The sequence below is a fragment of the Prinia subflava genome, chromosome 8 (assembly GCF_021018805.1).
Source record: "Prinia subflava isolate CZ2003 ecotype Zambia chromosome 8, Cam_Psub_1.2, whole genome shotgun sequence".
Classification (NCBI taxonomy): Eukaryota; Metazoa; Chordata; class Aves; order Passeriformes; family Cisticolidae; genus Prinia; species Prinia subflava.
In genome coordinates, this window is record NC_086254.1 from 25,844,013 (window position 1) to 25,867,082 (window position 23,070).

Consider the following 23,070-nt stretch of genomic DNA (forward strand, 5'->3'; position numbering starts at 1 on the left):
TGCGCAGGCTGAGCCGTGCGGGTGGGACCAGCACATGACACTGCACGGGAGCCCTGGGCCCTGCCCTCAGGTATTGCCATGGATTGGCGATTGTAAATTGAAGGATGCTGCTTCCCGCTGAGCGAGTGCCGGGGGAGGGGACTGTTTTCCAGTACAGTTTGGTAGCTGATTATGTTTATCTTACTGCTTTAAAAATAGAATCACATCGGGAGGATTTTGTTTGTCGCCAGCATCTCCAGGACGTGGGGATGTCTGCATTGGATATCCTGTGTCTTGCAAAGCCAAGAGACTGGAGCCGTTTGAAGATTATGTAACAGTAAAGGTGCGGACAGCCTTTGGGAAGAGGAATAATGGGACCAGGCATCCAGGAATATCCCTTATTACTGCACAGAGAGACACAGCAGAAGGAAAGCCACATCCACAGCAATGAAAACCACAAAGGAATGGTAAAGTAAGGAAATTAATTTCTCTTTTTATAGTTACTGGAATGTCAACATACTGGGTGTAGTTATGAAGTGCCTGGCTGTCCTGTTGCCACTGCCATCCCCTCCCCTGATCCCAGCAATGATTGTGCAGGATGATCGTGCAGGTCACAAGGTCACAGAGGTGACTGCAGCAGTGCTGGAGGCACAGGACTTCGTTTCATTCTTTTGTAAGCTCTTGAATTTGTGAAATCATGTGTTTTTAAAAACAAAATCTGACATAAAAACTGAGAACAAGATGCACAGCCTGGCAATTTAACTGAACTGCAGTAATGCTAGATTAGACAGGAAAGCACAGTTTGGTTATTCCTGTTCTGAAATGATATTTTAAAGCTTTCCATTTGGAAATCAGTAATATTTCTTGTTTGTAGAGCAAACACTGATCTTATTCATACAGAATATGGTGATTTATTTATTCAGTGTGCTGACATAGAAATGTAGATGGTTTAATTAAGGAAGCATCTCAGCATACCAGATCAATAATGCCATTCCTTTTGCTGTCATATGAGCTTTTTCTCTTAATAATATTTTCACAACCCCATTATAATATGAAATAGGGAGGTTTTTTATGCCTTCATTGTGAAATAATTTGTATTAATACCAGGAGAGACATTATACTCCCTGTTCACTTGCACTCCTTATCTTCAAAGGGGCAATCCTTTAAATTTGTTGAGAATATACAAATGGAAAAGAGAAGCAAAATTTGGCTTGCAGTGACCTTCATATTGTACTTTATAATTAATTGTGGTAAATTGCAATAGGAGCACCTACCAGGTACTAGAAAAATAAGTAGTTAAATATCTAGTCTGTAATATTTATTAGCTCCAGAGGAGCTTTGGGATCCTCTGACAGAGGATTCAATATAAGGACTACATTCTATTATTATATCATCTGATAGAATTACTCACTTGTGCATTAAGAATACTAAAAATAGAGCAGAGAATTTGTGGTATAAAAGTAAAGAGTGGCCATGGCATAGTTCTGATGAACTTCAGGAATAACTGCAATCAATAAACTCAGTTGCACTCAAAAGTTTTTATTGTACTTCCATTCTGACACTCATATATGCTGCTATTTATATCTGATATTCTATTTAATCCTTTGTGGTTACAGTAATGGAAAAAGCCATCCAAGCACCAAAGGACTAAATAAACCAATTTCTTATGGGAAATCTCCTCCTGGAAGATTGGGCAAAAATCTATCAAGTGCCATTGAAAAGGTAAATAATCCCCTTTTCTAACATAAGAAGGGGACCTGCTCTAAGTCAGCTTCTTAATAACATCAAAACTTTCATATCCCTTCAGATTTCCCATGACACTCAAGATGGTCACCAACCAAGTGTTTTTAAGAAGGGAAGGAATCAGATGGATGGCAATAACCAGTCAAAAAGGTAATTTTATGTTATCTCTTTACTTTGTAGTCATTTCAAAGTGGTATACAAAATGCTTGGGATGAAATTGTAGCTGCTGTGTTTTGCATTTGACTTCACTGGCTCAGAGTTCAGCATTTATGAGAGCAGCAAATCTAAGATATCAAAATGGAAACTTGCTATCCTGCTTTAGTGAGTTCTGAGGCAAAGCCATAATAATAATAAAAAAAAATCAGTATTAGGCAGTGTTACCTCTACCAGCAATTATTGATTTTGCCTCATTACCCAGCTTCCATGACAGTTTTAGCTTCAGTGATGGAGATCCCTGTCCTTGAAGGGTTGCAAGACCTTTGCAAGCTGCTGTTCAAAGGCATTCACCATTCTAACAGGACATGAACTTCCCTTTCCTTTAGGATCCCGAGTGTTTGCAGCTCCCTGCACACTGCACAAGGACCAAAGAGGAGTCCTCCAGAAAGAAGGCAACATGAATCCTTCCTGCACAGGAGTCCTCCAGAAAGAAGGCAAAATGAATCCTTCCTGCACAGGAGTCCTCCAGAAAGAAGGCAACATGAATCCTTCCTGCACAGGAGTCCTTCAGAAAGAAGGCAAAATGAATCTTTCCTGCACAAAAGTCCACCAGAAGGAAGGCAAAATGAATCCTTCCTGCACAGGAGTCCTCCAGAAAGAAGGCAAAATGAATCCTTCCTGCACAGGAGTTCTCCAGAAAGAAGACAAAATGAATCTTTCCTGCACAGGAGTTCTCCAGAAAGAAGGCAAAACGAATCCTTCCTGCACAGGATCCCCCCTGGCACAAAGGGCAGCACACAAGCAAACTTCTGTAGGGCTAAGGATGCCCCAGTGCAGCGTTTTTATTGCAGTAAAAAAGATGAGTTGGGAAAGAATCATGAAGAATATGTTGCTGAAGCCAGCCCAGGCTCTTCAAAGTGGCAAGAAGCATCTGTAGGTGAAATGTTTCTTGATTTTGAATCGGTACAAATTATTAAAGAAGATGCTGAAGATGACAGTGCCAGTGACCTCTCTGACTCAGAAAGGATTCCCATTCCACCCTCTCCCTGCACACCACCAGAACTCATCCTCAGAGCTGAAGAGATCGACCCGGTTTGTTTGGAGCACATCCCTGAAATGGGATTCAAAGAATCCGAGTATTACTACCCCGACTTTCTGCCACCCCCTTTCAACTCGTGGGATTTGAAGCAGCTGGCCGTGTTTGCCCACGTGGAGGGGAGGAGCGAGTTCCGCCCCAAGCCCACGGGCTCGCTGGAGAAGTTTCTGGAGCGCCTGCTGCAGCTGGAGTGGCTGCAGATGCAGACGGTGCAGAGCGAGAAGGGCAGGGCCACCAAAGGCCGGCCCCAGACCGCCCCCGGCCCCGGCCGTGCCCTCAAGAGCCCCGGGAAAGGCAAAGCCTTGCTCAGCCCTGTGCCCAGCAGGCAGGCAGGGCCCCAGGAGGGTGTGCCCAGGCTGCCCAGGAGCTGTTTGGGTCACAGGGCAGAGCCCGAGGACACTCGCCAGGTGCGCTCCCAGCCAGGGCACCCCAAACTTCCCGAGAGAATGGGGTGTGCAGGATCTTCTCAGAGGCAAACTGGAGATGTGAGGGGTGAACTGAGGAAGAAACCAGCTGCAAAGCAGCAGCTTCTCAGCCTGCAGCCCCCCGAGAGCAGCTCTAAAATCCAAAGTGTTGGTAACATCAGACCCCCTAAGCAAACCTCAGCGTTCCACGGTGCCGCTGCTCCCAGCAAAGGCTCAAAAACATACACGTGTGCAAATCCAAAGAAAAATGGCAATGCCAGCAATTATGTTCCTCCTAAAAAACCAACAGCGGACAGGAAAATAAAAACAAACGGCACAAAGCAAACGCCACGCAAATTTCAGTGAGGGAAAATTCATTAGTGAATGTTTGTGCTTCTTAACTGCTAGAAAGCATCTGGCCAGTGCACAAGATTCTTTTTTTTGTTTTTTTCTTCATAGGAAGATCCTGAGAAAAATGTTCCTGACACGTGGTTCTGAGTCAGCACTGTTCATTTCTATAGATTTGACCTTAAGCCAGCAGGAATTTTTTTCCCTGAAGGCAAGTGTCTTCCATTGGCCTTTCCTTAAAAATATTTTTAATTGCTCGATGAAGATAACAATAGCACAGTGTGAAGTTTAGAGAAGTGTAAGTACAGAATGTCCTGTCTGCACCAGCTGAAGTCTGAGTGTTCCTTGTACTTACCCTGCTGGTGTGAGGGAATGGGGTCCCTGCTCCTTCTCCTTCCCAGATGTGCTTTTTGTAAGACAGGTTTGATTGTGGTGATTTTATAAAATAATGGAGCCTGTTATCTATGCAAAGTCAACTCTAATTCTTCACAGAAGATGATGAATTGGATTTTTTTTTTGATGAAATAGATACTATTTTTGTGAGAAGATGAAGAAGAATGGAGATAATGTTTTGAAATATTTTAATGCAGAAAGAATTCTTTTTAAGACAAAGTATTAGGGACCAGACAGCTTCAATAATGAAAGATTAAGAAAATAGAATGTGTATTTTTATACCCTGGAATCTTCACTGTGTTTACAGACAGCTTTCCTGGAAGTTCATTTTGTAGGCCTTGATGTTTTTTGTCATTTAGGGGAAATGACCAAATTTCAAATTCCACATGGATGTATTTGAGTAATTCAAATTAAGACTTTTAGCAGAGACTGTATGGCCTGGTTTTCAGAACTGGTAGCCTCTCAAAACATAAAAACCAGACTCTTAGGGGAAGAATTTAAAGGGTGTTGTAAGTTCAAGTAAAGATATATTTTGATACAGAGGATACGGATTTTTAGTGACCTAAGAGGACTCTTATTTATCCCATGGTCCAGTCTAGCTTGGCTTCTTAAGGTTTAGAGAGATGAGATGGGGAAATGTCCTACAGAAAGAAATTGTACAACCAGGATTGGGTCCTGTCCTTAGGCCTTCTGTCTTGTGGCTGTGAAATACAGGAGAATACAAAGGACAGTTCAGAGAATATTCAAGTGTCACTTGATCTGTTACAATTTCAAATCAATCACAGCAGCTAGGGACAGGATCTTGTTAATGTGAAATTCTAAAGAATGTTTTTTACTTTCACTTTAAAATCCTGGTCATCCACCAGTCCCAATCTTCGTGAGAAGTGAGCTGAGGTCTGGTGACCAGATTTCTGCAAGTTGGGTCCTTGGCATTGATAGAAAACGAAAAAGTAGCAAATACTAAAGAGTACATCATGTATATAGCTAAATTGCACTTCTCTTGGTGAGCTCATCTTGGTTTTAAGATGCTTAGCTGTTTCTATCTTTCATTGTGCCTACCAGATCTTCAGCTTTGTAAAATTTCAAAGCATGAATTTGTATGTAGTTTGAAAAGTGAGAATATTAAGAAATGTAGTAATAGAGTATTTTACAGTATATAAAAACATTGCTCAGGAATAGTCTAAGAAATATTTTTGTGGTTTTTTTCCTAGTCTACTGGAGACCAAATGTGAAATTTTGAATTGGTAAAGGAAATGAATGTAACAGACAGTATTACATTTCCTGAATCAGTATTTATAAAGTCACACTTAATGTGCATTGTAGTTGCATGTACATTCAGCTCTATGCAATCCAAGTGAAACTCAGTCTGAGATGCTCAAAGGCAGAGGAATGGGCTGTGGCAGAGGGGTGGTGGCACTCAGGATGGGACAACACCAGCAGCTGCAGAGGACCAGCACATCCCAGTGCTGCTGTTTCACCCTTTTGTTTTGGTCCAGCCTCCTGTATTTCAGCTTTTATAGATGAAAGGTTCCTGCTCCCAGTGCTAGTATTTCAAGCTCTGAATTCTGCAAGCCTGCCTTAGCCAAGTTTTCCTGATTCACATGAACAGTAGTGAAAAATAGGAGAGCTGCTTTCTGCTTTGCCAGTGATCAGGATTTTAATGCACTATTCTAGTTCACTGTTACAAGCACCAAATCTGAGGTGAGCAGGATCCAAGCAATAATCAGAACAGCAGTTTTTTAAAACAAATTCTGTTAGATGCAGTAAATAATTTAGCATGTTGTATAGCACTGAATATTGCTGGATGCTAAATTTTCTAAATGGAAGCTTTCCTGGGTTGTAAGAGGGCATGTAGATATAGGCACATCTTGCATGGTCTCTTCTTTAAGAATAAATAAACCCCATTTCTATCAGCTGTGACCAGAGCAAAGGTGATTGGCACTGGGAAAAGTATTTGGTGACAGAGGTGGGAAAGTTTAATGTGATATTTGTCATCTTATGGACACCAGTCTGTCATTGGAGATGAAAAAGTGAAGCAGGTGGAGGTGGTGATGCCACTTCAAAGAAGTCTGAAAAGTCTTGTTCATCCCTGGGCTCCGTGTGGGGTCTGGCCAAGTGAGTTTGTCCCACGTGATAATCACACCAGTCTCATTTCTGTCACTTATTTGACACCCTTGTCTTTGTTCACACACAGAAACTGAAATCATTTGCCTCAACAAACATCTCTTGGCCTGAGCAGACCTGCAGGGGCTGGGGTTTATCCCATTTCCATTTTAACTTCACCATGTTCTAGGCCTGCAGATGAAAGAGCTCCTTTTATGAAGAGGACTGTGGTTTATATTTCTTTCATTTTGTATCGCTGGATATTGTCACTTCTGAACAGAGCAGAAAAACTTCAAACACATTCAGTTTAAAATTAATTATTAAGATTCTTCCACAGCACCGTGTTTGTGTGGCTATTTGCCTTTTTTTTTCAAGGTTTAGCAATATGATCATGTGGATCTAAGCCTAGCACTGGTGATGCTTCTTGAAGAACAGATTACTGTGATGTGAGATATTTAAACAGAGAGATTTATTTATTTTTGCTAGAGAATGTAAAGGTTTAGTGTTCTGCAGTACAGAACAAATCTGCTCAGGTTGTATTTTAAACAAACAGCCAGACTCTGCTTCAATCACATGAGTGTAAACTTTGAACAGCTCAGTGAAATGACCCTGTTAGAAGATGTGAAGAAACAGAATTTCACTCCAATATGTATAAACTATTTTCCTTAGTAATGCTAATGTATTTTTTGTGCATCACGTGAAGAAATTTAAAGCAATACTGTTTTTCTCTTGCCATGCTCCTTTTTTCTGCATTTCTTGCATCTCATGCTGAGGGCAATGATGTTTCCCCATGCTGTTCTCAGGTGGATGCAGCAGGATAATGCTGCAGGGAGGCTTGTGCTGATTCCATCAGGCTAAACTGCCCTGTTTGACTCCAGACTCTGAGCTCTGCCCTCATCCTGTCACTGTTTGTTCTGTGTTTCACTCATTGTTATTTGAGGTAACTTTTGTAATTGCTATTTAAAGGATCTTGTTAGAATTCAGAGAGAATTTTGACAGTTTTTTCAGCTGGTATGTTCTTTTTTGGAGCTGATACTTTAAATTTCTACAGTATGAAATTACCTAGAATGTACTATTTTTTGCCTTATTTTAAAGGTATTGAGCCTTCGTCGCTCCCATTGCATTAGTGGTTTTTCATCTGAAAAATAAACTGAAAAACGTGCTGTAGGGACTGAACTTGATTAACTGAGGATTTGCAGACCAGCTTTTGATGTTGGTATTCATGTATTCTTATTTATTTGAACTTTTTGTGGATATTTTTCCTAGTAATTCCATGGGAAAGTGATCTTGTCATTCAAAAGTACCGTATATTTGCTACAATAAAAGTGAGATACTGCCCTGCTTGTTGCTGAGTTGTATTTTCTTCTCGAGATGGCACCACTGGATTTTCATGGAGAAAATTCTGCTGTTGCAGTGTCGGGTGCAGGGGGTGGTTCAGCACATCCCGGCTGCTGCTGGCCAAGGGAAGCCATAAAAACCCGGAATTTTCCATAAAACCCGGAATTTTCCTTCATTTTCGGGCAATTCCATCCGGGATACAGCATGCGGGAAAACCCGGACCGGATTTTGGCCGGAGTACGGAATGGAGTCACCCGGTTGGAGCGAAAATCCGGACTGGATTTAGGCCGGAGTACGGAATGGAGTCACGCGGTTGGAGCGAAAATTGGAGGGTTTTTTTGGGTTTTTTTTGTTTTTTTTTTAGTACGGAATGGAGCAAAACCAGGACTGGATTTTTTTCTGCAGTGGGCAATGAGTATAAATTTATTTCACACAAAATTTGTCCGTGCATTCAGCTGAGGCTGATCCAGAGGCAAATAAAGGGAGGACAGTGAGATTTTTATGTTCTCATGCTGAAAAATGGGGTTTTTTTGCTATTTTTGTAATATTTATAGTAAGCTTTACAAATTTGCATTGTGAAGTATCACACAACACTTTTACATTCAGAACATTCCTGCTATTTGAGTTTTTCCTGCTGTCCAAGCCTTTGTGTCCTGCCCTGCTATTTACTATTGCTGTTATTTGTGAGTGCTGCAAGATCCCTCCTGCCTTCCTGCCTACCTGAGTGTGGCCTACTTGACACAATCTATTGCTTTTCTTCTCACCTGAACAGGAGATGAGTTCTTCCATAATTCTTCCTTTCACAGCTTCCAAAATACCAAATTATTGAAATGAGAATAAACCTTGTGCCCAGTAAGAGTAAAGCCGGAGAATGGAAAATGCTGTGAGAGGTGTTTTCACAGAAGCCAGAACCTTCCCCCTGCTCTCTGCCACTCTCTGTTTCTTAATTTTTAATTTCCTGCTTCCTTGTTGTAGTTTTGTGTTTAATGTATTTTTCTCACCCTGTGTGGGAAGTTAAACTCCAGATATACAAGTTCATCCTTGCTTGGTGGCCTTTGGGTGGAGCAGGACACACCAGCTTTCAAATAGGCTTTGACAGAACTGTCTCTTGTTTCAAAGTCTGAAATCAGAGAGAAGCAGCTTTCCTGGGCATAAACCCAGATAAACCCAGCTCCCATTGAAAGTAAAGTTTTTAAAGTGTTTACTCTTTTAGGGAATGGCATTTCCAAGGAACTCTTGAATCAAGACACGTGTTTACGGTTGTAAAATAGCAATAAAATTGCAGTCGTGGCCCATTTATTGTGTGTGGAAGTGGCAGGTACGGACTGAGTGAAGCAACCTAACACCACAGGAGGACTGAGCTTTGCTTGGAGACAGCTGAGTTTGATAGAAACAACAGTTCAGGTTTTTTCACTCTGTCTGAGGGGCTGGAAATACACTTTGTCCTCTGGGGCTGCCCACAGGGCTGGACCCGGGTGGAAATGCTGGCGACAAAGCCCTGGACTGCAGGGAGCCATCTCACAACGCTCCACAGACCTGGCTCTGCTGCACCTGGATGCTCCCACCTCCCACAGCAGCATCTTCTGAGGTCCCCCATGGTCCTGCTGCGCCCCTGGGAGCTGCTCCTCATCCTGCTGCTGCTGCAGGTGGGCTGGGCTGGGACATGGGCAGGGGGTGGCTGCAGGTGGGCTGGGCTGGGATGTGGGCAGGGGGCTGGCTGCATGGCTGGAGGATGGAGCCAGACTCTTCTCGGGGTGCTGAGCAGTAGGATGAGAGGCAATGGGCAGGACATTCCACCTGCACGTGAGAAGAACGTCTGTGTGGGTGGCTGGGACTGGAACAGGCTGCCTGGAGGGGTGGTGGGGTCTCCTTCCCTGGGGACACTCAGAATCCGTGTGGACACAATCCTGAGCAGTGTTCCTGAGGGGACCTGCTGGAGCAGGGAGGCTGGACCAGCCGATCTCCAGTGGTCCCTTCCCACCTTTAACCCCTCTGTGACTGTCCCTGCTGGTGGCTCCTCTGCCCCAGCTCCTGGGCTCAGGTCTGGGAAGAGATTTCCAGGGCTGGGGACCCTCTGCTCATCCTGCTGGGAATTCTGGAGTGCTCCTGTCTGGCTGAGCACGCTGGTGCTGGGGGTGACTCCGCCACCATCACCCCCCCAGGAATTCAGTGGAGTTTCCATGAGTGTTTCTGTGGGATTCGTGGTCCTGTACTGGGTTATTCCTTTCCAGCAGTGCCTCTGGCTGGAACAGAGACAGCTCTACCCTGAGCCATGGCTGTGCAGGGGAACAAGAAGAGTGGGGAAGCCAGAAAATGCACAGTTAAAGCTCTAAAGTGATTAAAAATGATTACACATAGAAAAGGGGAACACAGCCTGTTCTGGGGGTCCAGCAGGGCTGACTCTGGAGCAAATCCAACAAAGACAACTCACAAGTGCCCACTTGCAGCCTTGCTTGCTGTTTTCAGAGCTTTTCCCTGGGTGTAAACAGCTTTACAGCCCCAAGGCATTGCTGGTGACCCCATTCATAGCTCAGCAGTTTATAACCATGACAGTTTTACAAGTATTTTGTTTCTTCAGAATAAAGTGACAGGGTAAAGGCCTTTGGTCATGTCTGGGCAGGCAGAGATCGGTTTCATTTTTAGAAACATTAAATAATGTTTGTCTGCAATAAACCTCAAGATTTCCAAGGAAGTTGTTGAGAAGTAGGAGAAAGGTGTCCAAGTTACCTGTGAGCTAATGGCAATGGTTTAATTTGAGCACTGTCATAGTCCTTTGAGATGAAAGATTTCCCGTAAAAAGCAGTGTTTGAAGCCTGGGCAGGAAGCTTGCATTTATATGCAAAGGCAAATTGTGCCAATTTTGGTGTAGCCACCATTCTCAGTGATTTATTTTACTCATCTGAGTTAGAAATTTTGGTCCAGCAATCACCTTCTGGTAAATCAGCTGTGTTCAGAGCACTTCAAGTCACATCACAGAGCCCCTAAGATTCTGAAATTCTCCCCAGACTTAACTCTTTTTTTACAAAAGTCAGTTTATGTCCTGTCAACACCAGATAGCCACTAAAGGAGCAGAGAGATGTGTGAATATTTAAAAGTGGAGATACTTGATTTAGGAAAAGCCACAGATGTGATACCAAAGACTGGTATCTGCATGGACACAGCATTTTTATGGGGTCTGGCATCTCCTGACCACAAGAATTGCTCTCACAGCTCTGATGGCATTCTCGTGGCATTTGGAATGAAATGGATGATATTTGGGATGATATTTGTGATGATATTTGTGCAGTTAAGGGTTAGACACAATTCAACACAATACTGTCAAAACTGGATCAATATGTTTCTCTGAAGGCAAATTCCTCCTAGACAACACATCAAGATTTTCTAGTGACCCACACTTGTCATAATCACTTTTCTTCTTTTCACAAGGTTACTGCTGCTGACAGTTTTTCTCATGAAATTGAAAATTTCAGTTTAAGGCAAGCCATCAGAAGGAAGAGTTTCCAGGTTTGTAGTCAACATTATACAATAACAGATACACAGCAGCTAACTGTGTAAACTGTGACACTAAACTCTGTTTTTATCCAACAGGGGATGGATTCTTATCAGTCAGACAGTCTGGCACCTCTGAAGAGAACAAAAAGGGCCTGGATTATCACCACCATTGATGTTGAAGAGGAGGACAAAGGACCATTCCCCAAATATGCTGGACAGGTACAAACCACCTTGTAGGAAAAGTTCTTCCTGAAGCTCAGCAAGGCACTCATCACCTCAGCTTGTACAATAAAATACCACAGGGAGCAGAGGGCAAGAAGTGTGCATCAAAAAGCAACTTTGGAAAAACGTACTCATCCTAACTTTTTCAATTTCCACAGAGATGGGTAGAACTGTGAGGTGGGAGGCATTTACTGGTCCTTCCCAGGGGAAGCTGCAAGGACACTCAGGGGAAAGAAGGTGATGGAGTGGGAGTGGTGGGAGTGCAGTGGTGCTGCAGACAGGCAGCTGTTGAGACCGAAACAGGCCCCTCTGCAAAGGGGAGAGAGGCAGAAAGAGAAATGATCTCAATTATTTTCATTTCTGTTCCATCTTCCCTGCTCACGTTGCACTGTCCTGCTTCTCTCTCCACAAGCTGTTCAATAATAGATCATACAACACATCACTGAAGTATTTAATCAGTGGGCCTGGCGTGGATGAGGCCCCAGAGGTTGGATTGTTTTCCCTAGAAGATGATGCCAATGGCCATGTGTACGTCCACCGCTCCATCGACAGGGAGAGGACCCCAGATTTCCAGGTAACACACCTGGACAGGGCACCTGCAGCTGTCTGCAAAGGTTAACTGTTCTCTAAATGCTTCACAGGAAAGAGACACACCGATAATAATATTAAATAATATAAAATTTTCATTACTTGCATGAAATTATTAGATTAGTATTTTCATTACTTTTCTTATCTGGCAGCCATAAATAACCAATAAATTGATTGGCTCAGCAGAGACCAATTAACTTCCACGTCACTAATCATTATAAATCTCTGTGGCTTGTCTGAACTTCCACAAATACCTGCACACTTCTTTTTGATCTTTGTTCTGGGGTGACTCCTGATCATAACCTAAAAACTGAAAAGGCTGTCCTGAAATTCAAAATCTGTCACAGCTCTAGTGGCCAGAGCACGGAGGTGTAAACACAACCTCCTAATCAGGAGAATGCGAGCAGATATTCATGTGTCACACAAACTGGGTAATCCTGGGGGAGCTGCAAAGCTCTGTTACTGTAACTTTACATAAGAGGAAGCATATGTTTCTGCTTAAAAAGCAGAAAAGTGTTCACAAGCAGGAAGTGCAATGAAAGAAATGTGATAACAAGTTTATGAATGAAATATGGGAGTGTGGGTTTGTTTTCGTCCTGAAAAAATTTTCAGTCGTGGTCTCCTTATGTTTATTCTGTAATGATTTCTATTTGGGTCTCTTTGGATTAACTGTACCCAAATTACAGTTTTCCATGTGGTTTTCTGTGCAACATCTTGCCTTTTGGGCAGCCATTTCAAATAATCAATTTCCAGTAAAAATATTTTTTTCTGTACTTTTAAAAATGCTGTTTGAGGCCCAGGATGACCATTACAAATTTATTACTTTTGTAAGGTGAAAAAATGACTTAACCATGTGATGGAAAGCCAGTGCTAAGCAAATTTGACTGAAGAAACTTCAAAACTGAAGGCTTTTTGTTCTGTTCTGGTATCTAAATGGCGCTGTTCAGTTCACCCTGATGTCTGTGCTGCTGCTCTTTTAGATTCGTTTTGATGTTGGGAACAGAGAATCTGGTGAGCTGTTGGACCGCTCGATATTTTTCAAGATAAAGGTTAAAGATATCAATGACAACGCACCTGAGTTTTCCATGGAAGAATACAGCACCACAATAAGAGAGAGCCACAGTAAAGGTAAGGGCCACCCAAACAAGGATTGCTGCTCGTTTGTGTGTGACTGTTCTCGTCCTAATCCCTTCATTGTTATTATCCCTTTCCTACTGCATCTGTTCCTCTCTCTACTTAACACTCATGAGTTTAGGGACATTTTCCTGTTTCCTACATTTCAACCTCTGTCTGATTAATCAGTAAACATTAGACTGTCATTGGAGACATTCTGGAAAAGCTTCAAGGATGTTTCTTCTCAACCACAAGCCAGGACTGTAGCAGCTGATCCCAGCTGTGGATCTGGAGGCTGCATGTGCACCCAGCTTCACAGAGGGTGGTCAGACACTGCTCAGAAACACAGTTTTAGTGTACACATGTGGTGTCAGCTCCTCAGGAGCTGGCATGAAAAAACAGTGCGTGTTTTTGGTGAAGTGAAGCCGGGAGTGTGGTAATTCTGTGGTCTAACAGCTCTTTAGGCAGATTTGCCACCCAAATGAAGTCATGGCCAGAGTCTGGGCAGGGATAACCATGGGCACGGGAGAAGCTGCAGGTTTTCTCAGGAGCTGTGTGTTTAAGAGCCTGCAGACAGGTCTGAGAACTCCACACTGAAATGAAACACTCCCATTAACACCTCATTAATTCTTTGTCCTAGATGAGCCAGTTATTCGAGTCACAGCCCTGGACAAGGACGAGGGGGGCACTGTGAACTCACAGGTCTCCTATTCTATACATGTGCAAGTGCCCTCTCCAGATGGGCTCACCTTCAGCATTGATCCGGCCACAGGTTCAATATTCCTGTCAGGATGCCTGGATTGTCAGGTGATGTATATTCAGCATCTTCTCATCATTAATGCATGATGCATGTTCACAGTTACCAGGTACAAGGGGAAGGAGAGCCTCACATCCAGCTATGGCTGACAAAATGTGGGAACTGCTTCTCAGCTAAGTTTCAGGAGCTTCCTTGTTTCTGTTTTTCAGATTGCCAACTCTTTCAGCCTTCTGATTAAAGCCAGTGACCACGGAAGCCCCCAGCTCTCATCTACTGCAACAGTGACTGTCGCTGTTGAAGATGCAAACAACCACCTCCCTGTATTTACCAGTGACAATGTAAGGGAAAACATTACTCCACTGAGCCTTTCCAAGTACAGCTGGGTCCTCCCAGCTGCTGAATGCACTCAGCAGTGGAAATGGGAACCCTCAGACCCCTGCAGAATCAGGGCAAAACCTGTGCAAATGAGATCTGCCAGACAAAATATCTTCTAAAGCGCTAAACTTTGTTAATTTTCTGTGTACATCACCGGAAGGTTTTTGTGTCACTGGAAGCATAAGGAAGTTGACAGCCCAGATTATTGTGACCTCTGAGCAGCTGAGGTGCTGACTGCCCAGGGAAGTGGTGGATGTTCCACTCCTGGAAGGGTTCCAGGTCAGGTTGGGCTGGGCTCTGAACCTCCTGGTCTCGTGAGAGGTGTCCCTGCTCATGGCAAGAGTTGGAACTAGGGGACCTTTATGGTCCCTTCCAACTCAAACCACTCTATGATTACAATCTGCTCTTTATTTTACAATCCAGCAAAACAAACCATCCCAGCCAAACCCAGCACATGCATTCAGAGTGCTGAGTCATGTCAGGTGCTAGTCTGTGTAAATATTTGAGGTTATAAAGAGATACAATAGGGTTACAACAGTGTGTATGACGTCACCTACAAAAACAAACACCTTCACCAGTGTCTCCTACCCGATGTTTGAAAGACCTGAGGGAATAATGTCATATCACCTGCAAAAACTGCTTTACACAAGAAGCCTGAGCTTTGTCATCAACTCCTATCTGGTCAAATTCTGACCCTTCTCAGAGCTATGATTTGTTCCCTCTCTCCGAGCATCATCCTTGTTGCATTTTAAAAAGTCATGATGCAAGGACAGTGATGTTTGCATATTAGAAGGCAAGAGTCTGAATTTTCAGCTGTCACCCAGTGACCAGTTCATTATAAGAAATAAAGACAAACAAATTAGGTATTCTTGCTACCTCATCACTCCTTAGGTGATTTAATTGGCATTTCTCTGTCTGTCCATGGAGTGCTAATTAGGCAAGCTGGTGGCTACATTGCACCAACAAAAACTTAAGCCATTGTGAAAAGATTAAAATAGATAGATAGACAAACAGATAGATAGATAGATGGATAGATAAGATCCTTATTTCCTTCCTTTTCCTTCCCAGTACCCTCTGCAGATTTCAGCAGGGGAAGAACATCCAGCTGTGTTAAGGCTCCAAGTGGAAGATAAAGACTCTCCCCACACTCCAGCATGGAGAGCAAAATACAAAATAACAAAGGGAAACGAGAAGGAGCAGTTCACCATCGAGACAGATCCAGCCACAAATGAAGGCATTTTGAGTGTTATCAAGGTGAGGAGGCAATAGCAGATAAGCTGAGCCCTGTGTCACCTGTCCTCTCTGTGACATTCAGGGTCAGCTGAGCTGGGTGAGCTCATCTCACTTGTGTTCCAAGTAACAGGCGTGACTGCCAAAATAAAGGTCATAACTGCTAATTAACTGCTAATAAACTGCTAAAAGGGCATATCTGCTAATTAAACTGCTTTTGTCTGGGGTTTTCAGCCTCTCAGCTATGAAGGTGACTCTGAGATGAGACTCGTCATTTCTGTGGCAAATGAAGAACCTTTCTTCTGGTGCACAAATGGCATTGTGGTGATCTCAGACCTGGAATCCACGAACACAGCCGTGAACATCAAGGTCTTACAGTCACAACGTGTTCCAAAGTTTCATCCTCCTGTACTTACTGTCCAAAAGGAAGATTCAATGAAGCCTGGGAGGGTGTTTAGAAAGTATCCTGCCACATATCCAGATGCTGTGCCAAATAAGATAAAGTAAGTGGTGATGTTCCAACTCCTAGAATAAGAAATAGCTTAGGAATATTAAGAGGATTGCAAGTGTAGTTTGGCACCAAAATCCATTTAAAATAATACCTTGTAATTTTCCCCTTTCCTTTTCAGATATGAACTAGCCCATGACCCAGATGGTTGGCTGAGTGTGGATGAGAACTCTGGTGTTCTTACTGTGGCGAAAGAATTTGACCAGGAATCCCCCTTTTTGAACAACAGCCTGTACACCATTATTGTTCATGCTACTGATCATGGTAAGAAGCCAGCAAGAGAATATTGAAGCAGTGAATTCAAGACTGTGAAATGAGGTGTATATTGAACATAAAAAGATAGCAAGGCTAAGGATCTAAATGGTTAATGGATGATAAAACCCCCTAATGTTTATAACTTGTGCTGTGTGTGACTGGTAGGATGAACCAGACAGATCCTGCCACTGGGCTGGCGTTTGTCAATGCCCAGTTGTGAGTATTTTTCTGTTTCCTACCCAGGCAAGCCACCACAGACTGGTACTGGCACCATCCTGCTTTACTTGTCTGACATTCATGATCATATGCCAGCACTGGTGGCTCCTGCTTTAGAGGTGTGCCACAAAAAGGAAGGGACACCTCTCATTATAGCAGCCAAGTCTGCTCTGGCCCATCCACATTCAGGGCCATTGACATTTGAGCTGGCTGAGGGCTCTGAAGATGTGAAGCATAACTGGACATTAGGAAGGAACTTTGGTGAGTTCTTTTCATGTTCTTCCCGAGTTTATTCCCCTCTGGTTATTTCACTCTCTCTTACCTTTATGGTTTGTTACTGAAGAAGAGCCTTCAAAATATGGAGTTATAGCAATTTCTGAAAAGTGACATTGCTCTTCATCTCTGCTGGGGACAGGACCAGCAGAAATGTGCTCAAACTGCAGAAAGGGGGATAAAACAGCTGAGGAACCACTTCTTCACCTGATTAACTACCCAAGGAGTTCCAGAGGTTATCAGGGAGCTGTGCAGCCAGGCTGAGACAGATCTCTGCCCAGGAGGCTTGGAGAGCTGGTGAAGTGGGATGTAATTTAGTCCTATTTACTATGGTTCATTAAGGCTGGAAAAACTCTTTGAGACTGGGGTGCAAATGAGTTTCCTTTATCAACACAAGGGACTGTACAATATTGGACTTCTTTCTGTGAGTCTTGAAATGATTTGCTTGTCTTTTTAGGGCAGTCAGTTGAACTTGTGATGTTAAGAAGCCTCCCACAAGGCAGCTACTTGGTGCCCATCATTATTCAGGACAAGCAAGGATTTTCCACAAGGCAGAACCAGCACATCAGGCTCTGCCTTTGCCCAGATGGACACACGTGTAAATATTCCTCAGTTCAAGCAGCAGTGGGACTTGGAAGTGGTGCCATTGTGATCATACTGATGACTTTCTTCTTGCTGCTGGGTAAGCAACCTCCTAAGTCAGACATGCAGGTTCTCTGTCATCTCACCACTGGGTCTCGTTGCAATTGGATCTTGAGCTCAGTCTACTAAAATCATGATTGTTTTGCATCTAGAGTATGACTGGCAAATGTAAATTGTCATTAAGCTAAACTCTAGTACAACATAGCAAGCGTTTTTATTTGCATTGAGTACAATTTAATACTTGACTTTTCTGACATTTTCGGTGTCCTGGCAAACTGAAAGTGGTGAAATTGTCCCCTGGAGGTTAAACTTGTTCTAGAGCTGGTTGCTTTGTGCAAGCTCATGTTGTTTAATGCTGGAGAGAAGAACTGGTGACTCCTTATCTGAAGAAAAACTGATAGATTATTTGAGCACTGCTCCTCTGGTTACCTGTGCAGGGTCTGTTCTGTCTGCCTGCTCAGTCTCACCACTCCAACCCAGAATTCCTGCATTGCTGGGGCTTCCCAAGGGAGCTCCTTTGGGAGTGGGCTGGGATCCTCTCCTCTCACAGTGCTGAGCCCAACCCTTCTATTCCCAGTGCCCATTCCACCTTTCCCTTTCTCCTTTACAGTCTCCAGCATCCTGCTGTGCCAGTGTTACAGGTCAGGGGCTAAAAGCAAAGCCATTGCTCCACCCCAGGAAGGTGAACAGACTTTAATCAACTACAATGAAGAGAGCAGGAGTTCTTTTTCTGAGGTGAGTGTGACAGCATATATCCACACTACCCCACCAGTGCTGTGTGGCTGAATGTGCTGCTGATCATCTCTTAAATTAGGTTTCCTCTGGTTTTGGTACTGAGCAAAATCTGCCACTAAGCACATCTGGGGAGCTGTGCTCTGCTGGATAATCCCACTCTGGTGACAGACTGTTACCACCCTACCCTTTCTCAGTAAAGGCAGGACCTTCCCAGGTGCCTCATCCTGCTGGTGAGTGCAAGAGGTGAGGAGGCACAGCCTCTCCTGTCACTCTACCACACACACAGCCCGGTGTGTGCAACGAGGGAGCAGATGAGAGTGGAAAATGGAACAGTCTGCAGAGGTGTGATCCTTCACACTCAGCTCAGTTCCTTATTAACACCATCCCTCTCCCCGTGTGCAGGCTGGGCTGGATATTACACACAGTGCTACCCTAACACCTGTGTCTGGGGAGGCTGGAAAAGGAGTGATGGCCGAGGTAAGTGCCTGGTTCTTGATGAAAATGTCCTTTTTTTATACCAAGGGAAGTGGTATCCCGAGAATTAGGTGTGGTGTTAATGACAGTAGGAAGAATAATGCAATATCATTTGATTAGAAAATAATTGTCACTTGTTGGAGTGACTGGAGAAGGCAGCACAAAAGAAATGGATGTAACAGAGAAAAGGATAATTGGAGTTACTGGTGAGTGAAAGAAATGTTAGAAGGTGGCTTTATGCTGGTCACACCTGAGATAGAGTGTCTGTCTCCCAGAATGGCTGTGTCACTGGCTACAAGACATCCCAAGCAAGACAGCTGGATTGCTTCATACGGACAGTGGACAGGACACTGGCTCAGGTGAGAAATGAGCATTGAACTCCTCCTCTGTCATGTTCTGTGAGCACAGGAGAAAGGGCTTGCAGCACTGGACAGCTGCTCTGGCTCCAGCTGCTCTGAGCCCACATCTCAGAAGCGCTGCAATTGAAAACAAGGGATATATTTGATGGGAAAACATTCAAGACCTTGTTGAAAATACCTTTTTTTTTCCTTGACTGAATTGTCCTTCAGGTTGGAGAAGTGGGGCTGAAATGCTTTCCGTGCCTGAGCAGGGTTAAAGTTTTGACACCTGCTCTTGCCCTTCTGTGCTGCCAGGGAAATTCAAGTTCCTCTTGCCTTGCCCTGTCTGACCTTGCATGTTTGCAGTCCTGTCCTTTGCCCTCCTTGGCCAGACTGCAGGCCCTGCCTGGCAAGGTCACTTGCCAACTCTCTGGTCCAGGACAGATCAAATGCCCTTTCCTGCCCCACTTGTACCCTGGGCAAAGTTCAGACTCTGGAACTTACACAGCTGACACTTCCTGCACAACCTCTCCTTGTCAGATAAAGACTCGTCTTCTTCCCTGTAAATTCCTGCCTAATTTGTTTGCCATAATTTCCTTTAATTTTCAAAAGGGCAGCAGGAGCTTTTGTGCTGACCTGCATTGTTTCTTCCCCTCTTTAGAAAGTGTTTTACCAAAGCACACTGGAGGATTACGGGGACATCTGTGAACCTTGCAGATACACTGAGGAAGGAGAACCAGAGCCCAGCAGCTCCCCCTGCTCCATCTCCATCAGCAGTGAGCACATCCCTGATGATTTTTTGAACACTCTGGGACCAATGTTTTCTGCTCTGGAGGAGATCTGTCAGAAGTGATCTCCATCCCTCAGTTCATGTCGGAAGGCTGTGACCATGGTGCTGCAAAGGCTTCTGGCAGGAGCAGTGACAATTTCAGGAGAAAAGGACCATCTGTACTGGAAGGCATTGCAGTGTTTGCAGCATGAGCACCTGGCTTTTCATTCTTCCTCCCTGCACTGTTTTACATGGGCAACCAAAACCCTGGTGTGTCTTGAGGGTCCACAGTGCAGAGGTGGTGAGGGGATTTTGGTTTATTTGTGCACACTGACACAAACAGAAGACCTGATAATTAAGGATTCTCAATTTGGTATGCAAAGGGAAAAAAATCTACATCAACTAGGCCTGAAATTCCAGGCAGAGCTCCATATGGAAATAAGTCAGTTTTAAAGAGAGAGGGCAGTTACCTGCTAGAGCAGTGCGTACTCCTTCCTCCAGTATAAAAATCCTGTTAAATCCAAGATTAAGTTTAGTACAGTGCCATATTTTATATCCTTTATATATGACAATGAAACATGGAAGAGAAAGTTCACTTTTCCTCTGGGTTCACACATCTGGGACAGCTCTGCACCATCCCTCCTTGAGCGTGAAAGGAGCACTTCTGGTGCTCGTGTGTCTGCTGGCATCTGCTGGCTGTTGGTATCATGGCACTGCTGTAAATAACACCCCAAATGCTAAGAAATTGTTGTCAGGCAAGGTTATTCCTTTCAATGAAATAACTTCCTGCTCTGAATTAGCCACAAGTGCCTCTGAGAGGGAAACTCGTGGGTTTCCTCAAGCACTGCTGATAAAACAGATGAAATGATAAAAAAGGGATGGTATCAAATTTCTCTGTCAGGAAACCACAGATGTGTTACTTTTAAATTTTGAGGTTTGGACATGTCTGAGTGTGATTGATCTCTGCTCAGTTATGGCATGAAGTCTTCCAATACAGAAATGAGGAAAGAACAGCTCAGGAGTTTGTGTTCTGTCATTAGGTAAGTTACACATGCAGGAAGTGTTGGAATTAGTTACAAATCTTACTCCTGTTCTAGTACAATTTTGTGCTGAAAGAAAAATACTTCGCCTGAGGCAAGAACTAAGTCTGGGAGCTAAGACACTGTTTTTGTGTTTCAAAGTTTACTTAAACAATAAATTATGCTTTCGCTCGGATATTATTAACTAATAATTCAAGGCTGGAAACTTCAGTCAAGTGTGATAAAAGAATTTGGCTGAGTGGCAGGCAGCCACGTCCTCCTAAATGCCAGCAGCAAGATCTGTTTACACAATAAATCACTCCTGTGATAAACTGTCCTTAATTTGTAACTCCAGATGGAAGGCTTCAAGCCAGGCCAGTGATTTAGCAGCACTGCTAATACCTGAGGTGACATTTTTATTGCAGATGATAACCATATTGGTGAGATTAGAGTTGTGCTCTGTTTTGCTGTTTCTTCTGAAAATTACGCCAGGCTGAAAACAATCATGGAAATGTTCTGTGTGTTTATTGCTGGTGTAAAACTCATGGTGGGTTTGGAGCAGTCACCCAAACATGAGGTGGGATCAGACCCACGGCTGCTAATGTTGGTAAAGTTCTCTCTTGCATGGCACAAAAAAAGTGTTTTAATGAAACCCTGTTTCTTGGGAAATGAGAATGTCCCTGGAGGCTCTCACAATTGCACACACAGGTGGTAACATTCAGTATTTCAGCTTCTTCAGGGATTGGAAGACTTGCAGGCACTAAGCTGATACAGCTTCCCAGCACCACTGGGAGATAAAGCTGCAATGTTTGCACTTTAAAGAGCAGGAATTTCGGCTGAGGGAGCTGCTCTGTTGACCCCAGTCACACAGAGAGCTGTGGCAAACTGAGGAGTGGCACTTTTCGATGGTGCTGCACGAGCATCTTGCCTTCCACCAACGATGTTGACCTTTGCAGCAGCTTTTAGCCCATTCCTTTTGAACAGACCTGAGGGAAATGTGCTCTGCTGTGGTCATATCAAAGCAGTACAAAATCTGTACAGCCTGGGAGCAAACAGTGATGGAAGCAGCAAATAATGAAAACCTTCATTTTACAGATAAGGGACAGGTGCACAGCAATTCTAAGTCAGCTCCTGTAATCAAAATGAGGCTTGTAGAATAGATGTAGATATTCAGAGTCCCTTTTTGTCACTGTAATAACTGAAGTATCATTATATTCATCATTCCCACCAAGCCCTGTCATTTATGCAACTACCTGGCCAAAAATATTCCTCTTTTTTTTTCTCACTAAGCATTTGCAGTCAGTAATTGGGTGGAGCTCCCATTAGCAAAGTATCAGTACAAAAAAGGGGGTTTTTGTAAAACATGAAATCATCACTAAATATATCAGTATTACGGCGACTGCAGATGCAAAGATCTTTTTGATGCAATCTACTGATTTGACACTTGAACCCCTGTTAATGATCACTGGATACTTTTATGTAGGAATGACAAAACCTGGTACAAACACCCAAATAACCACTCAAACTGCTGAAAGCTGTTATGAATCCTATTGCCAACACAGGATGCCTGAAAGCTTTTAGCATTAGCCTGTTGGCTAAAAAACTTTTTAAAAGGCCTTGTAACAAAGAGAACTTTGCCTTCTGTTGTTATGGTGTGAGATTTACCATCTTTTATGTCTCCACCTTTGCTGGGACTGATGATGAAATGAAAACTCATGGAATGTCTCTCGCTCTGTCCCTTGTTGGTGATGGATCCAGCACAGGGGTGTGAGGCAGAGCCCTCTGTGCCCCCTCCATCCCCAGGGAGCTCCAGAGCTGCTCTGGAGGGTGATGCTGGATGCACACGCCATCCCTGCACTGCTCACTGCAAACATTTGTGGATTTGACCTTTAGAGCAGCAGGTGCCACGATTCTCCCCAGGGCCCCTCTGCCTGTGCTCTCTATCCCCAGGCCAGGCAGGGAACTCGAGCAGTGCCCCAGGAGCAGCCCCGGGTGCTCTCTGTGCAGCCATCAAATACAGCTCAGTGCAAAATTTCCAGCATCCTACTCATGAGTCTCCACCCTCCTCCATCACTGATATTCGCGGTTTTTTGTAAAGAATGATTCAATTAAACCACTCCTCACTAGAGGAGTTGGAACAGTTAGAGGAACTCCCCAAAAGTAGTGCCAGGCTTTGTTGTCCTTTTTCCTGACTTGGGGAAAACAAGTTTTAAGTTGGAAATCTTCTTTCATGTAGTCTTTACCATGAAGAAAAGCAAATAAACATTTTCACAAAAAGTCTGACAAAGCTCTACACATGTGTTTATCCCCACACATTCTGAATTTCTCTTGGTCAGAGGGCTGTGGGTCTGCTGTGTGTTACCCATGGCCAGGCTTGGCTCATTCCCGCTGGCACAGGGAGTGTGTGCAGCCTTTGCCTCTGCTCTGAACCAAGCCCCTCCATGGCTTGCTGTTTTCCCTCTGCTGTAGTGTTTCAATTACCTGTTCACAGTGAGAGCTCTAAT

The 23,070-nt window shown here is 43.8% G+C and overlaps 2 protein-coding genes and 1 long non-coding RNA gene across 5 annotated transcripts; 2 read left to right on the plus strand and 1 right to left on the minus strand.

Moving 5' to 3' along the window:
• Positions 1-308: 308 nt before the first annotated feature.
• On the plus strand, positions 309-7,566 carry FAM217B (family with sequence similarity 217 member B). Of its 2 annotated transcripts, none has more exons than XM_063404269.1 (4): positions 309-446; positions 1,596-1,701; positions 1,787-1,872; positions 2,265-7,566. In XM_063404269.1, exons 1-4 carry the CDS (start codon positions 427-429, stop codon positions 3,742-3,744), a joined length of 1,692 nt encoding a protein of 563 aa, XP_063260339.1. In that variant the 5' UTR covers positions 309-426; the 3' UTR covers positions 3,745-7,566. The 2 variants fall into 2 exon arrangements, with proteins under 2 accessions (XP_063260339.1, XP_063260338.1); XM_063404268.1 differs by having other exon boundaries at positions 323-451.
• Positions 6,807-11,055, minus strand: LOC134554014 (uncharacterized). Its single transcript, XR_010081187.1, has 2 exons — positions 10,984-11,055; positions 6,807-9,200 (listed from the first exon to the last, which is right to left on the minus strand). It is a non-coding gene; the product is annotated as an uncharacterized LOC134554014 (long non-coding RNA).
• CDH26 (cadherin 26) lies at positions 9,042-22,830 on the plus strand. Of its 2 annotated transcripts, XM_063404266.1 has the most exons (16): positions 9,042-9,206; positions 10,987-11,064; positions 11,149-11,271; positions 11,687-11,848; positions 12,843-12,990; positions 13,616-13,782; positions 13,942-14,070; positions 15,176-15,361; positions 15,572-15,840; positions 15,967-16,109; positions 16,344-16,577; positions 17,047-17,271; positions 17,842-17,966; positions 18,369-18,443; positions 18,716-18,799; positions 19,440-22,830. In XM_063404266.1, the coding sequence occupies exons 1-16, from the start codon at positions 9,042-9,044 to the stop codon at positions 19,629-19,631; spliced, it is 2,505 nt and encodes an 834-aa protein (XP_063260336.1). In that variant the 3' UTR covers positions 19,632-22,830. The 2 variants fall into 2 exon arrangements, with proteins under 2 accessions (XP_063260336.1, XP_063260337.1); XM_063404267.1 differs by lacking the exon at positions 10,987-11,064.
• Positions 22,831-23,070: the final 240 nt, after the last annotated feature.

What these genes read in the sequence shown, in the direction of transcription:
- FAM217B (XM_063404268.1), top strand. Translation starts at nt 351, where the DNA reads ATGGGACCAGGCATCCAGGAATATCCCTTATTACTGCACAGAGAGACA. An exon ending in AACCACAAAGGAATGGTAAA is followed by an intron (nt 452 to 1,595) that starts GTAAGGAAATTA and finishes TTGTGGTTACAG; the next exon opens with TAATGGAAAAAGCCATCCAA. An exon ending in TATCAAGTGCCATTGAAAAG is followed by an intron (nt 1,702 to 1,786) that starts GTAAATAATCCC and finishes ATATCCCTTCAG; the next exon opens with ATTTCCCATGACACTCAAGA.
- CDH26 (XM_063404266.1), top strand. Translation starts at nt 9,042, where the DNA reads ATGCTGGCGACAAAGCCCTGGACTGCAGGGAGCCATCTCACAACGCTC. An exon ending in CTGTATTTACCAGTGACAAT is followed by an intron (nt 14,071 to 15,175) that starts GTAAGGGAAAAC and finishes TTTCCTTCCCAG; the next exon opens with TACCCTCTGCAGATTTCAGC. An exon ending in GCATTTTGAGTGTTATCAAG is followed by an intron (nt 15,362 to 15,571) that starts GTGAGGAGGCAA and finishes TGGGGTTTTCAG; the next exon opens with CCTCTCAGCTATGAAGGTGA.